The sequence below is a fragment of the Heloderma suspectum genome, chromosome 5 (assembly GCF_057233095.1).
Source record: "Heloderma suspectum isolate Gila_16-S chromosome 5, 16-S_ref, whole genome shotgun sequence".
Lineage (NCBI taxonomy): Eukaryota > Metazoa > Chordata > Lepidosauria > Squamata > Helodermatidae > Heloderma > Heloderma suspectum.
The window spans coordinates 181,065,151-181,079,154 of NC_139462.1; the positions used below are offsets into that span (position 1 = coordinate 181,065,151).

Sequence of the window (14,004 nt, forward strand, 5' to 3'; positions counted from 1 at the left end):
TCCCCCCAAAAAAACAGTATCTGGAGAGGCTGATAATTATCAGGATTGAAGGGAGGGGGAGTTTAATTTGTTCCCTAGCTGTGGTTTTGACTAAAGGCAGAAATTTGAAACAGGGAATCTTTCTTCCTCTGCTGGGGAAACAGCTGCGCTTCTTGAATAAGACATAAGAAAACAAATGCAGCACACTCATGGATATTTACATAATATTTGATATGCAGTACCACTTTTTCTGAAAATTGAGAAATTCTATCTCTTTAAAAAGTAGGAAAACACATCATATGGTGATAAACCAGTAACAAACATTTAATGCTTTCTTTTGTTTCAGCTGCTGGAGCCAGTCTGTCACCAACTGTTTGAATTCTATCGCAGCGGTGAGGAGCTTCTACTGCAGTTCACACTGCAGTTTCTTCCAGAACTGATATGGTGCTATCTTGCTGTTTCTGCCAGTAAAGACTTACAAAGCAGTGGTTGCATAGAAGCACTTCTCCTAGGAGTTTACAACTTGGTTTGTATTCACATTTGAAAAATAATTAAATCTCTCTTGCATCAAAGTGCGAATCATTGTATGACATCCCTAGTCTCTCTTAAATCCGTTGCATCTAACTCTCTGGACATACTGTCATTAGCAAAATGATAATATGGTTTTGCCTTTGTTGCCCTGTGGGATTATATTTGCCGAGAGAAGGACAGGGGGAATGCAACACTGTTGATTCACTTGGACCTCTCAGTGGCTTTTGATACCATTGACTATAGTGTCCTTTTGGATAGGCTGTCTGAGCTGGGTGCTGGAAGTCCTGTGTTGCAGTGGTTCCACTCCTATTTGGATGGCTGATTCCAGAAGGTGGTGCTGGAGGAATATTGCTCTGTGCTTTGGCAGTTAACACTGTGGGGATCCACAGGGCTTTATCCCCCATGCTGTTCAACATCTATATGAAACTGCTGTGGGAAGGTTATCCAGAGATGTGGACCGAGGTGTCACAAATATGCAAGTGATGCCCTGCTCTTTCTCCTTTGCATCAAATCTAGGAGAGAAAGTGGGTGTTATATGTAGCAATGTGTTATATGTGGGGTTACCTTTGAAAATGGTCCAGAATCATCAGCTGGTCCAAAATTGGGCAGCAATGGTTAACAGGGACTGGCTGATACCATCATACTATGCCAGTGGTTTATGATCTGTACGGGCTCCGATCTGTTTCCAGGCCCAGTTCAAAGTGCTCTTAAAGCCTTAAATGCCTTAAGGCCAGGTTACCTGAAGGATCATCTCCCATATATACCTGCCTGGAGCCTAAGATCATCCTCAGAGGCCCTCCTGCAAGTGCTCTTGCCAAAGGAGGTGAGGCAGGTGGCTATTAAGGAGAAGGGATTTTCAGTGGTGAAACTTGAGTTGTGGATTGTCCTCCGCAGAGAAGACAATCTTGCCTGTCACTTACACTATAGTCTTTTTGGTGCCAGGTGAAGACCTTTTTATTCTCCCTGGCCTTCATTTTTAAAAAAGAAAGTGGTTTTGTGTTTTTAGGTCTTTGAATTAAACCACTGGAAATAAAACATCTAAAGAGGGACAATTGGGTTTTGTTGCAATAGACTAACAATTACCTGTGTTAATGGCTTTCATAATATATATCCTGTAAGCAAGAATTGTCTGGATTCTGACTTCTAGAACTATGCATGGTAATATTTTTAAAATGTTTAACACCTATTTCTAAATAGAAATGTGTGTACAACTTAGTACAAAAGAGTTTTGTAAGGTGTATCATTAAATATGTTATGATAAAGTATCATTTTTGTGACATTAAAATTATTTTAATTTCCTGGGTAAATTAAGTTAAAATGTTAGTATTATTCAGGACTCTTAGCAGATCTTACTGATCAAACTTAGGCTTGATTATAGTTAATACTTCCAGTGGAATAAAACTTCTTACGTGTCAGTCGTAGGGTGTTTTTTTACTAAGATGTGCTGGATGTTAAGAATATATCTCCCTGCAAATGCAGCTTTTCATGGATGCATCCATTTAGCAACTTTGCACATAAAGAAGAGTTAACGTGTTATGGGAAGCTCATGTCCTGCTGTATTAGCTTTTCTGATGTCAGTTCTAGTCCAAAAACTCATTGTTTTCAATATATTTTGCAGAAAGCAATAGAACTTGCATTTCTTTATGCTTTGCAGGAAATAGTTGACAAACAGGGACACAGTAGGGTATTAAGCTTTACAATTCCATCCTTATCCAAACCTTCAGTATATCATGAGGTGAGTTTAATAGATATACATCTGCTTTTATATGATACGTGTAGTTGTGTTGTAGCCTCTTTTAAGAACATAATTTGGCCCTGTTTTTTGTCACAACAGCAAACACTTTCATCCTAAACATCTGTTCTCAGTGCAAGTAGTTGCTATATATTTATGAAATGTGTATTCTACCCTCACCCCACCCCACTTTCCACTAAAAATAGTGTTCAGAGCAGCTAACAATAACAATGCAACAAAACCGCCAGTGATTTCATAGGGCCCAGATTGCCAGGGGTTTTGAAAGATGATTAAGACTGATTCTGAACAGTCTAAAAGTATCCTTAATTTGAAGTAGGTAGAATATGTGGAAGGCTTAACGGCTAATTATGTCAAGATAAAGTTAGAAGCATTATTGTGGCTAGCGTTCTAATGGTTTTGAGGTATAACCATCCAGAATCTTTCAAAATTACAAAATATTGTACTTTCACTCGTCTGGCAGTGGGATAATGAATGAAGCCGCAGATAACAGCCCTGTTTTGGGGCTCTACTCCCCCAAGCAAATGTAATAGTATGAGGGAAAGAAGGGGGGAACACACTGAGCCAGTTAGCACGACATGAGGGTGGTTATCATAGTTGCTTGTTAGTCACCCCTGTGTGTGCCAGCTGATTTCCCTAAGTACCCTCGCTGGGCGTGGGTTGTCATGACGTCCAAATCCGGCAAGGGTGGTGGCTGGGGTGGTTAACAAACCACTCACCAGCCATACAACAGAGCATGGATTCTGTGTGGTTGGTTAACCACCCACCCTCACTTGGTTTGGATGTCATGAGAAGCCACACCTGGCAAGGGTAATTAGGGAAATGGACCGGCATGCGTGGGATGGTTAACAAGCCGTCATGGCTTATTAACCACCCTCAAGTTGTGCGAAACCGATCATTAGTTCCAGCCTCTCTGTTGCTGTCCCCCTCTACATGTTGGAGGGCAAGCATCGAAGGATCCTACTGTACTTGTTTTTATACCCTATATGAGTAGAGCAGGCTGCAGACATTCACCTCCAACTTGTGGAGGGGGGCATAAGCTAATGCTTTCGTCCTCATTTTCCCTCGTCCTCATTTTCCCTCATGCTATTCCCATTGCATAGGGGATTAGAATGCCTAAGAAGGGCTATGATGAGAACCAAATGCCTATTTATGATTAGAGTTTAAGTGCTTGAAAACAGACCGTGATTCCTGACCATTTAATTAGATTTGCCTCCAGTAAATGTTTAGGGTTGAAAGAGCTGAATTTAATGTATTGTCAAATCTCTATAAAGTTACAGGACAAGATGGGGACATTGTGAAGCACTGGGCCTGCTGGAAGGAGAATTTGAATCTCCCTACCTGCTTTGTTTTAGTTGTTTTCCTCCTCATGGGGTCCAAGACTAGAAGTAATTCCTGTCAGGAGAAGAACAGCTGCTCGTTTGTTTTTGAAAGTGGCTTCAGTTGAATGGCACAGGCATTCAATTCCCCTCTCCTGTCCACCTGTGCTTTTAAATTTCCTTCCGCTGCTACTTCATAGGGATCTACCATTATGTCTCTGTGTGCCCTAAGTTATTACTGAAGTGGCACACAGCATTTTATGTACCATATTTTAGTAGCACTGTTTCCCATCTTCATGACAGATGTGCTGCTTACCATGTATTTATCAGTTAAATGTACATCCAGTGTTACTACTATGTTAGTAAAATATCTGCTGTCTGGATTCAGTTGCTCTGTTTAGATTTTTTTTTTTAAAGTTCTCTACTACCAGTGTCCTAAGTGATGTATCTGCTTTCTTTAGCCTTCCAGTATTGGTTCAATGGCTCTTACTGAAGGTGCTCTATCTCAACATGGCTTATCCAGGGTTGTGTATAGTGGACCTCATTTACAGAGAGAGATGTTGACAGCACAAAACAGGTAAAATGCATGATGATGCTTTCCGTCCAAGAGATTAAACAACAAACATTGAGCGTTTGTGAACTATCCTTTCTTAATCCTTTCATATTCCACAATTACAGATCTGTTAAAAGTATAAGCTAGATGTTGGTGGCTTTCTGTTATGATGAAAGTTGACAGAATTTTCTCCTTGTGAATATCAAGCTTTTTGTATTCTGTTAATCAAAATTCTTTATTTTTTTTACAGGTTTGAAGTATTGACCTTCCTTTTGTTGCGTTACAATGCTGCCTTAAGCTATATTCCTGCAGTTTCTCTTCAGTCATTATGTCAGATCTGCTCAAGGTAATTCTTGGCTGAAAGGAGAATAGCAAACGTAGGCTGCAATCTTATGGGAGTAAGTCGTATGGAAATACATAGGATAACATATAGAAATACATATAGGATGTGGCATAAATTAAGAACATGTTACTTTAATTTTAAAAAGCCTAGAATATGAATACATACAGCCAGTTCTAACATGAAATAATCTCAGCTTAATAAACCATAGTTAAGCAGAGAACAAGTGTTGGTTGCTGCTTCTTCCCTCTACCCTTTCCTTGCATGTTGTAATTGAAAACTCCTCAGGTGTATCAAACCATTATATCTGAACCAGGAAATGGTAACTTAATCTCGAACCACCTAGAACCCGTGCTTTGTTAACCACCCCAGCCACCTACCCTCATCAGTGCTCCTGGTGAAGGTAATTGAGGAAATCAGGCAGCATGCACCCAACAGGTGCACGAGTGGTTAATAAGCCACTGTGGGTTATTAACCACCGGTACGCATGCAAACCCAGTTGATGTTTTATTTGAGTAATGCTATGTTGATTCACACAGATGAGTCATGGTCCTTTGCTGACCCACTGGAAGGGAGATGGCTTGCCTGTGCTGCAAAGCTCTGTTTTTCCTCAAAGGTGGAAAATGGCACAGAGTAGTGCCACAATATACTGGGTGTTTATTACATTACAGTGTAAGAAATGGTGAATGAGGAAGATGCAGTCTGGACTGAAAAAAATTTAGTGGGCCATATACAAAATCTTAAACAAGAACTTGCAGAAATGGAGGAACTACTCCAGATTTAGGGTCACTTTTATCCCAGTTGGAAACAGCCCTTCTGTGAGCAGAAGAGACTTTCCACTAGCATAAGGGCTTCTTTGGTACAAACTGTACTTATTAACTAGATTAGGCCCTGAGAGCGGGGGAGGGAGAGTGCGTTCATTTATTCAATTCCCTAAAGCCCTATACAAGCGTTTTCCTCTGTGCACGTAATCCCTGCCCACTTAGTTCCCGACCTTGCCCTGTTGAGTGGCAAGGTCCGAAGCAGAGTTCTGTTCATACAGTTGAGGACCCTCCTTTATGAGTTTCTTCAATCGCATGGAGCATTCTACAAAGCATTTTAAAGAAGCAGTGACAAGTTTCCTGGTGTTTTGGAAATGTACTATTGAGCAATTTAATAACTCGTTTATTCATTTTGAGTCCATCCTAGTATGTGTGAAGCATCTGACAGCATTTGATGGACTGATCATGATATTAACATAAAGTGGAATTCTTGAACTTTAGTGCTGAGGTGTAATTTAAGAGGTCATATGTTACACTACCTCAGTATTGGATAGGAATTGCTATAGACAAATCAATCTCAATCTCTCTCTCTCTCTCTCTGTCTCTCTCTCTCAAAGTTATTGCTCCTCTCACCTCAGCAATCTTGCAGTTCTCTTCCCAGCTATACTCCCTGCTTTCTCCTGAAGCAAACAATGCTGTTCCTGCCCAATCAGTTCTCTCCTTTTCTTGAATACTTTGGGATTTATTTCCCACGTGTACTTTGCCATTTGATGATCTGCTTATTGTGTTAAGCTTGGTTTGGCTGTAATCCCATATTTAATAACAGCAACTGAGTATGGACTTTAAGTACAAGGTTAACATCAATGAGGAGAGCAAGGGGAACCAGGAAATCGACCTATTTCTGGATTTCATGGACAGTATGGTTTCTTGCTGTTACACAAGATAGTCAGAGGTGTCTATTGCTAGCATCCCATAGACGGTGAATTAATCAAATATGTCAGTTAAGGTTTATAAAGATTAAACAAAATTATAATTTAATGTATGTAGTCTTTCTAACATCCTCCTAAAAATATTAATTGCATGGATTTTAGCTGAATTAATGCATATGTAATATTTTTTGGATTGTGTATAGATTTTGCTCCCTTCTAGTCCCTGTATGTATAACATTTTTGTTTTTTTTAAAGCTAATTGTTTTGATCAAAGTAGGAGAATGGCATGCACTAAAAAAACTCTATAATAATGAGCCATTTCAGCTTAAAGCTGGCAGTACAGGAATATGAAACAAGTTATCTATATTTGATTAATATAAAAGTTTAACTAGCTGCTGCTGCTCCTGTAGACTCTAAAAGTATTTATAATTGCTCTTCATGATTTAATCAGATGTGTTCACTACTTCAAATGGTTCATTAATCAGTTCGGCAAACTGTACTGTATTCAGGACATACATACTCTTCAGGAGCCCTTGCCACTTAGATTGCCAATTGCAGTGGCTTGAATAGATAGTTGACCGAATAAGAGCACTGTTTTGGTTTGTATGAGACAACTCTGAGATGACTGTGCTCTTTAGATGGGACTGCTAGTCAGGTACACTTTGTCAACCTGATTATTTCATCGAGAATATTTCTGAATTCTTTTTAGGATTATCCTTTTTGTCTTGCAAATGCACAGTATTCTTCCTGTTATAATGACTTTATTATAGTTACTTTATAGCACAAGATAAAGCAATTCAAGCAAAAGATACTAACACTAATCCTATTGTTTCTTTTAGAATCTGTGTTTGTGGATATCCTCGCCAACAAGTGAGGAAATACAAAGGCATAAACAACAGGATTCCAGTTTCCTCTGAATTTATGGTGCAAATGTTAACTGGGATTTATTATGCTTTGTGAGTTCAGTAAATGTATGTCTTATTATAACATATTAATACATTTCAGGATGGAAATCATATAGTGCAGAATTCTCGTTTACATGACTGCAGTAGCAGGGTCCAGTGATCCCATAGATGCTGCTGCAAAGGATCGTTAAGTCTTCAGCATTTATGCCCTGCCTTTCTATAAAATGTCAAAGGCAGCCTCTTAGGTGATTATCAGCAATTGATGTTGGCTCTCTAAATCACACGTGGGCATGCTGAGCAGGTCCCCAAGCCACCCCCCACCCCCAATGCTGAATTTTGCTGTCTCTGCACTGCTTTTCCTTCTCTGCTATGCTTAGGAGAAAAAAGGAAAGTGAGCTCCTAGGAGAGAAACAGATTGCTCTGTTTCTCCACTAGCTGCTCGCTTTTCTTGCCTACTAGGTTTAGAGAAAAAAACCTGTTCACAGCATGGAAGGAAAGCTGAATAGAAGGTAAGTGTATGAATGGGAGAAAGGGTGTGAATAGGAGAAAGAAAACCATGTTTATAGGAGGGTGTGGATGTGGGGAGAAGTTTGGGAATGGGGGTAGATAGGTGTGTGTGTGTGTGTGTGTGTGAGAGGATGGGAGGGGGAGAGGAGAGGATTTTTTTTTGTCTGTGTTGCTCTATCTCCTGATGATATGGTGGTGGTGTGTGAGTGTGTGTGTGTATGAACGGAAGATCAAATGATTGAATGATGGGTGAATGAAAGGGAGAGAAAGGCAGCCCCCAGCCACTTTCCCCAAGGAAATGTGGACCTCAATCACAAACTATCACCCCCTGCCATTCTAAATGAAGCCTCCCATTCTTAAAATGCCCACCTTTTCATGTTTATGTCAGGTGATTGCTGTGTTTTTATAGTGCTTACTTTTCTTCATGTCCCCCCTTACAGTTTTTATTCAGACCAGATCATGAACTTCTTCCGTATTTTAGTGTGGGGTAGATGAACATGTGAAACATTGAGTAGGAGGGAGAGCTTTAAAAAAACAAATGACAAAACACATTTCCTAGATACGTAGAATCTTGAAAATTTTAATGTCGTGTGGTTTGGGTAATATGTCATTACGTAAAAAGTAAAATTTTAGTAAAGGAAAATAGCATTTTAATCAATGTTTAGTTTATTGTAATACCTGCATTACCATTCTTCCTAAACGTTCAAAGCCCTTTCATGTAACAGCACTCCTTACAAAATAAAGTAGGCTAGTATCTTTATCCTTTTAGGATGCAATCCTATGTGGATTGCCGGCAGCCTCTGAACTCTGAGGCTGCCAAGTATCCAGTGCAGGATGGGAGGACAGCGGAGGTGACTTTCGCCTCCATGCTCCAGCCACCCTGCATTTCTGTTAGCGGAGGCGCCTCGGAAGGGGAGGGAAGGATGCTGGGGGGGCAACAGGATACATTGTATCACAGCCGTCCTGGTCTCCTCCCCACTCCTGGAAACGCCCCCTTTCCCCATCTCCTCACTCCATTTTCCAAACGCAGAAAGGTAATCAGCATCGTTCTCTCCATGCTGGCTATGAAGGGGAGGGGGCAGGGAGAACAGTTTCCTGTCAATTTTCTGACAGGAAATTGAACTATCCTATGCCCCCCACAGATGCTGTCTTGGGGGCAAAGGATTGCTCCCTCCGCAAACTGGGAAAACACCAGGTAGACCGAAATTTTACTGTTTCCAGCTTGATGAGCACAAACAGGAAATGCTGTTGGGAAGGAGGGGAATCTGCATATTTGTATTCCAGAGCCAAAGTAGACATGGCAGAAGAGCCATGACTGGGATCTTGCACATTTTTGTAGTTTTTAAAACTGGCATATTCACACAGCTGCTTTGAAGAATGAAGAGTGGTGCTGTGGGAGGGGGTCTTCTTAACCTCCTTTCCCCACACATGGCCTTCCCCAATATTCCTCCCAAAACTGCTGTTGAATCCACAGAGAAAAACACAGGGACCTGTATATATTTCTTCCCCAAGTTAATAGCTTGGGAGAAATTCAGACTGGAGAAGAGGAGAAAGGGTGTGTGTGTCCGCCCGCCAATATACGACCTCTGCCAATTCTATGTTTTGTGTAAGTCTGCAGTACTTATTGATGGCTAGATATGTTGGTCAAATGACTAGAAATTACTAATATTTTATCTCCTTATGATAAATGGCTCACCGAAATTCATCTACTAATGTTAAAGATGCATGGCTGAAATGGTGAAGAATAATCATGATAGCTTACAATAATTTTTTTTTAAATTTCGTTAACTTTCTAGTTATAATGGAGAATGGGATCTGGCTCGTAAAGCAATGGATGATATTTTATACAGAGCACAACTGGAGCTATATCCAGAACCACTGTTGGTAGGTGTCTTTGTCAAATTCTTCTATACAGTCAAATTCTATACAAATTCTTTTATTTATTTTAGACATTTTATATCTCACTTCTCCAGCTCACATGAACTACCCAAAGTGGCTTACTACTAAAATATTAAAAACAATCTTACACAATCATAGGCTATGCAGTAATGAAACATTCCAGAAAAAAAGGAAAAACCAAAGGAGCAGAAACCAAATTGGACACTTGTCAGGTTAGACACCTTCTGACATTTAAAAAAAAATCAAAATCGGGTGGTGTCAAAACCATGGCAGGATAGGAGCCAAGCAAGTGTCCTGGGACAGGAAATTCTGTAACTGGCATTGCTACTACAGGGAAGGCTATTTCCTGCATCTCCACCATCCAAACATCTGACGGCAATGACATGAAGAAGGGCCTCCCCCAACGACGCGAGTTGGATGGGCAGCTTCATGTGGGAGTAGCTAGTCCTTTAACTAGCCTTATCCTAGGGCGTAGAGGGCTTTAAAGGTGACGACCAGCACTTTGAAATGGGACTAGAAAGTGATTGGACGGCACTGTTGTTGATACAACAATGGAGTTATAAGCTAGCCCCCACATAAAGTGTGTTTACAGAAATAGAATCAAGTAATACAATTTGTTTTGTTTACTGTGTTTATATACTGCTTTTCTGCCAAAGCAATCAAAGCAGTTTACAATTTAAAATACTAAAACTAACCGAAGTTATAAAAGACAAAATAATAAAAAGCAGGGTGTGTCAAGCCATTCGTAGTTTCTTCCAGCACTGTTGGTATGAGCTCTCTGGTCTGGGTTCAGCCAGTCCTCCCTCTCAGATGTGACTATGACATGCATAACTGTGACCAGATCTGCTTCCTTCAGGAAAAGGAAGAGAGAGCTTTGGCTATTGGGTGGTATAGAAATTAATTAAATAAATAAATAAATAAATAAATAAATAATAAAAATGCTGGTGCGCTAGCCTAAGTTGTACAAACACACACCCCACAGCTGCCTTGCTATCCAAGAGCTAAGCTGAGTCTAGGGAGGTCCAGCAAAACCAACAGAGATGGATTCTTCCTACCTAGTTTCTGACATAGATTGTCCAACACAGTGACAAAAGCCATTTCAGTCCCATAAATTAAAAGAATAGAACTTGATTTCACATAATGTATTGAAAATTGGAGAACTACTGTTGTTGACACCAGTGGTACACTACAACAGTGAAATGGAAGCCTTTACAAACTTTGTAAAAATACTGTTTCTCCCTTAGTGCTACAGTGTCACTAGCCCGGAACCAGTACTAAGTAACTTGAAAACTGTATGCATGTAACAGAGGAAGACAGGCAGGCTTTGCTGCAAGTGAAAGGGCCTCTTTGCTCCATTTTCTTGAGTACAACTGCTTCATTTAGTCCCAGGAAGTTATTAAGATCGGCTTATGGTATAGTCTATATCACTCATCGGGGAAATATTAAAATAAACTTTTGCTGATAGTGGTAGCCTTTTCACATCTTTTCTCCTCCCCTCCACCCCTTCTGCCCAAAAGCTATATAAACATAAGTATATAAACACTTGTGCATAAACTATTGCAGTACTTCAGGAATTTGGGGGAAGGAGGAAAGGATGTGTTGTTCCTGGGAACTGTTTAGTAGTCACCTACATGTAGATTTTTGGGAGGACTTACACATCAGTTGCAGCAATGCTGCTCACACTTTGGGGTGGGGGTAGTTTTGGCTTTTTCAGGTTAGAGCTTGAAGTGCTATGTACGCTTGCAGATGTAGTTTGACTGGAGGCCAGGCATGTTATGTGCTGCAGTGACAGCTCTACAAAATTGCCTCCAAGGCTTTGAACAACTGTAGTCCCAAGTCTCTGAAAACTCCACAGCCTAAGGTGGCATCTGTCCCTGCCCCTTCCCTATTATTGAGAGTTTTTCATGATTGAGAGCACACTGGAAATAAACTGTCAGAAGAAAGATTTCTCTACATTATTTGAGCGGGTTACTAAAAGAGTCAGAAAGGGAAAATATGATTATAGCTGGGCTTCTGCAACAGCATTTAAGATGAGTGTTCTTGATTTGAATTGTTCACTAATCCTCTGAAGTAAAGCCATAATTGTGAACAGATGGAAGTCAAATTGTTAACCTATGTTGACTTTCATCATATCTCATTTAATTTTCCACAGTGATGCATTTCTTGGTATATAGTAAGTGCTGCTTTAATTTGAAATAATATGTTACTGTTGAGAATCTCACCCACATATTTCTGTTGTTGCTTTCTTAGGTTGCTAATGCAATAAAAGCTTCATTGCCTCAAGGTGCCATAAAATCTAATAAAGAAGGTATAAAATGCATTCAGGTTGAAATTACACCTACTGCATCTAGAATATCAAGAAACGCTGTGACCAGCATGTCAATTCGGGGTCATAGATGGAAAAGGCATGGTAAGAAATGCAATAGTTGAAACAATTATAACTAAATCCTAAATTTCCAGGAAGCATGGGGTACTTACATAAGGGTTATGTAAGGATCTATTAACATGTGGTACAGCCACACGTCACTATCCTATGGGGTGCTGCACCCCGGCCAGTTCCATTCTGCAAGCAAGACCCACCGCTTGCGCAACAGAAATTTAGCACTTCCAGTAGCAACTGGAAACTAGTGGAAATGCTCATTTCTGGAACTGGGCAAGTCAGAGGAGCTTGCATAAGGGAACTCCTCCAACCTGTCCCAATGCAGAAATGAGCGCTTCTGCTTGTTTTGGGGCTTCCTGTAGGAAGCATTAAGTCTCTATTGCACAAGTGGTGGGGTCCCACTTGTGCAATGGAATTGGTGGGAGGGGCCGCTTGTACAACAGAATTGACCACTTGCACAATGGCCCCATTGGATAATGCCCAGAATGTCACTAACTTGGCTGGTGAACTATTGTGTTGTTCTATTTCTTTAATGCAAAGAGGTACTGTGGTTTTCTTAGTATATGAACATAAGTAATGACACAATACTTATCGTTCAGTTTACCGTTCCTTATTCCCAGGTTTTAAACTATACATTGCAAACTTACTGTAAGCCTGTCATCACCTGCCAACATCTAGAATTTGATCATGATTACAATCTTCTACTCAGGGTAAAAACTTTTGTGTATCATTTAGTTCTGAACCAGAATATTAGATTGAACTCCCAGAGTAACTCTGTAAATTAGGATAAGTTTTTTGCTTAGAATGTCAACATCATCAAACATTGAAGGTTGTCAAATCATACTGATACTTACTTTCATTATAGAAATTCTCTAGCTTTTAAAATTACCTTGTATGTGTTCTGTTAAGAACATGTTGCAGAAAATGAACACTCTACTCTCTCACTTTCATGTATTTATGGATTGTCACCATGAAATGATTTAGTCACAACTTTTTATTTCTGAATTGGATCCTGAATCTAAAATGGATCCTCCCCACCTGGGTGATCTGAGGTTTATCTCCTCCTGTAGAAAAAAAACAAGTACAGTTACGTTGTCAAACCATCAATTGTTTAAGTGGTTAAGCATACTGTTCTACTACTAAATCCATTATTGGTATAAATCCTTCTCATACTGATTTTCATCACAACTGTGATCATGGGTTCACTGCTGTGACTGAAAATTTTGCACTAATGACAAATCCAAGTAAATCTTCATTTTGCCCTCAATATCTCATGTGTTGTGTCTTTATAGACGTTGTGAATATATATATAAATTCATTCCCCCAGTGGAACACTTAAGTTATTTCTATATATAGATATAAAGTCCAACATTAGCAAACACATTAATAGTCCCAGTAATGATCTGACTGCTGTCTTATAGCTCTGTAGAGTATTTCAGCTTGCAGAGCTGTGGATTAAAGCCTGATCCATACAGGTTAGTGGTAGCGAATGGGGGTGGGGCGGATCTGTTCTGTTGAATTTGAGAATAGAAAGAAATTACCAATCTCCTAAAGGAAGGTGCTGCTCTTTAAAAACTAAAATAGCGTTGGTAACTAATTTGGCCAGCTGCTGCTTCTGCCTTGTCTCCTCCTTGCTGGATATTATTACTAAGGAAGCTTTGGAGTGTTGCCCATATTCAGTAACTTGTAAAATAACAGTCTGAGGGTACAGATTATAGTGCTTCCTTCTAGCTAATACAGTCTTTTTATATAATCGTAAATGTATTGATAGTCCAGAAAAGATAAATACCTTGCACATTTTCGAAAACATTCTTTAATGTTGCCTTCCTGCAGGATTCATACTTGATGATAAAGGTGCTGAAGTTCACGAGTCATTGGTTAGGACAAGTGTTTGCTGCAGCAGATAACAGTAAGGCAAGAGGCTTGATAGTATTAGTAAAGCAACTGACTTCGATAAAGATGAACAGTTATTTTGTTAAGAAGAAGGATAATTTGCCAGGTATGCAACTATTGCTGCAGACTCTTAAGTAGCTAGTAAATTATAACTTTTTAATTCAGGAAGGTGGTGTCATGATGTTGTGACAAAATGGGGGTGGGGGCAGCAGCTAGCAGTACTTCGGCTCCTGGAGGAGAATTTTGCAAGTATTATTT

General features: G+C 39.9%; 1 protein-coding gene across 10 annotated transcripts in view; it reads left to right on the forward strand.

The window, feature by feature from the left end:
* HYCC1 (hyccin PI4KA lipid kinase complex subunit 1) overlaps positions 1–14,004 on the forward strand; it is a 68,363-nt gene that overhangs the window by 25,315 nt on the left and 29,044 nt on the right. For all 10 annotated transcript variants that reach the window (XM_084858575.1, XM_084858574.1, XM_084858580.1 and 7 more), the window contains 7 exons: positions 326–505; positions 2,165–2,245; positions 4,041–4,156; positions 4,383–4,478; positions 7,002–7,118; positions 9,371–9,458; positions 11,724–11,883. In XM_084858575.1, coding sequence (XP_084714701.1) covers positions 326–505; positions 2,165–2,245; positions 4,041–4,156; positions 4,383–4,478; positions 7,002–7,118; positions 9,371–9,458; positions 11,724–11,883 — 838 coding nt within the window. The remainder of the gene's footprint in view (positions 1–325; positions 506–2,164; positions 2,246–4,040; positions 4,157–4,382; positions 4,479–7,001; positions 7,119–9,370; positions 9,459–11,723; positions 11,884–14,004) is intronic.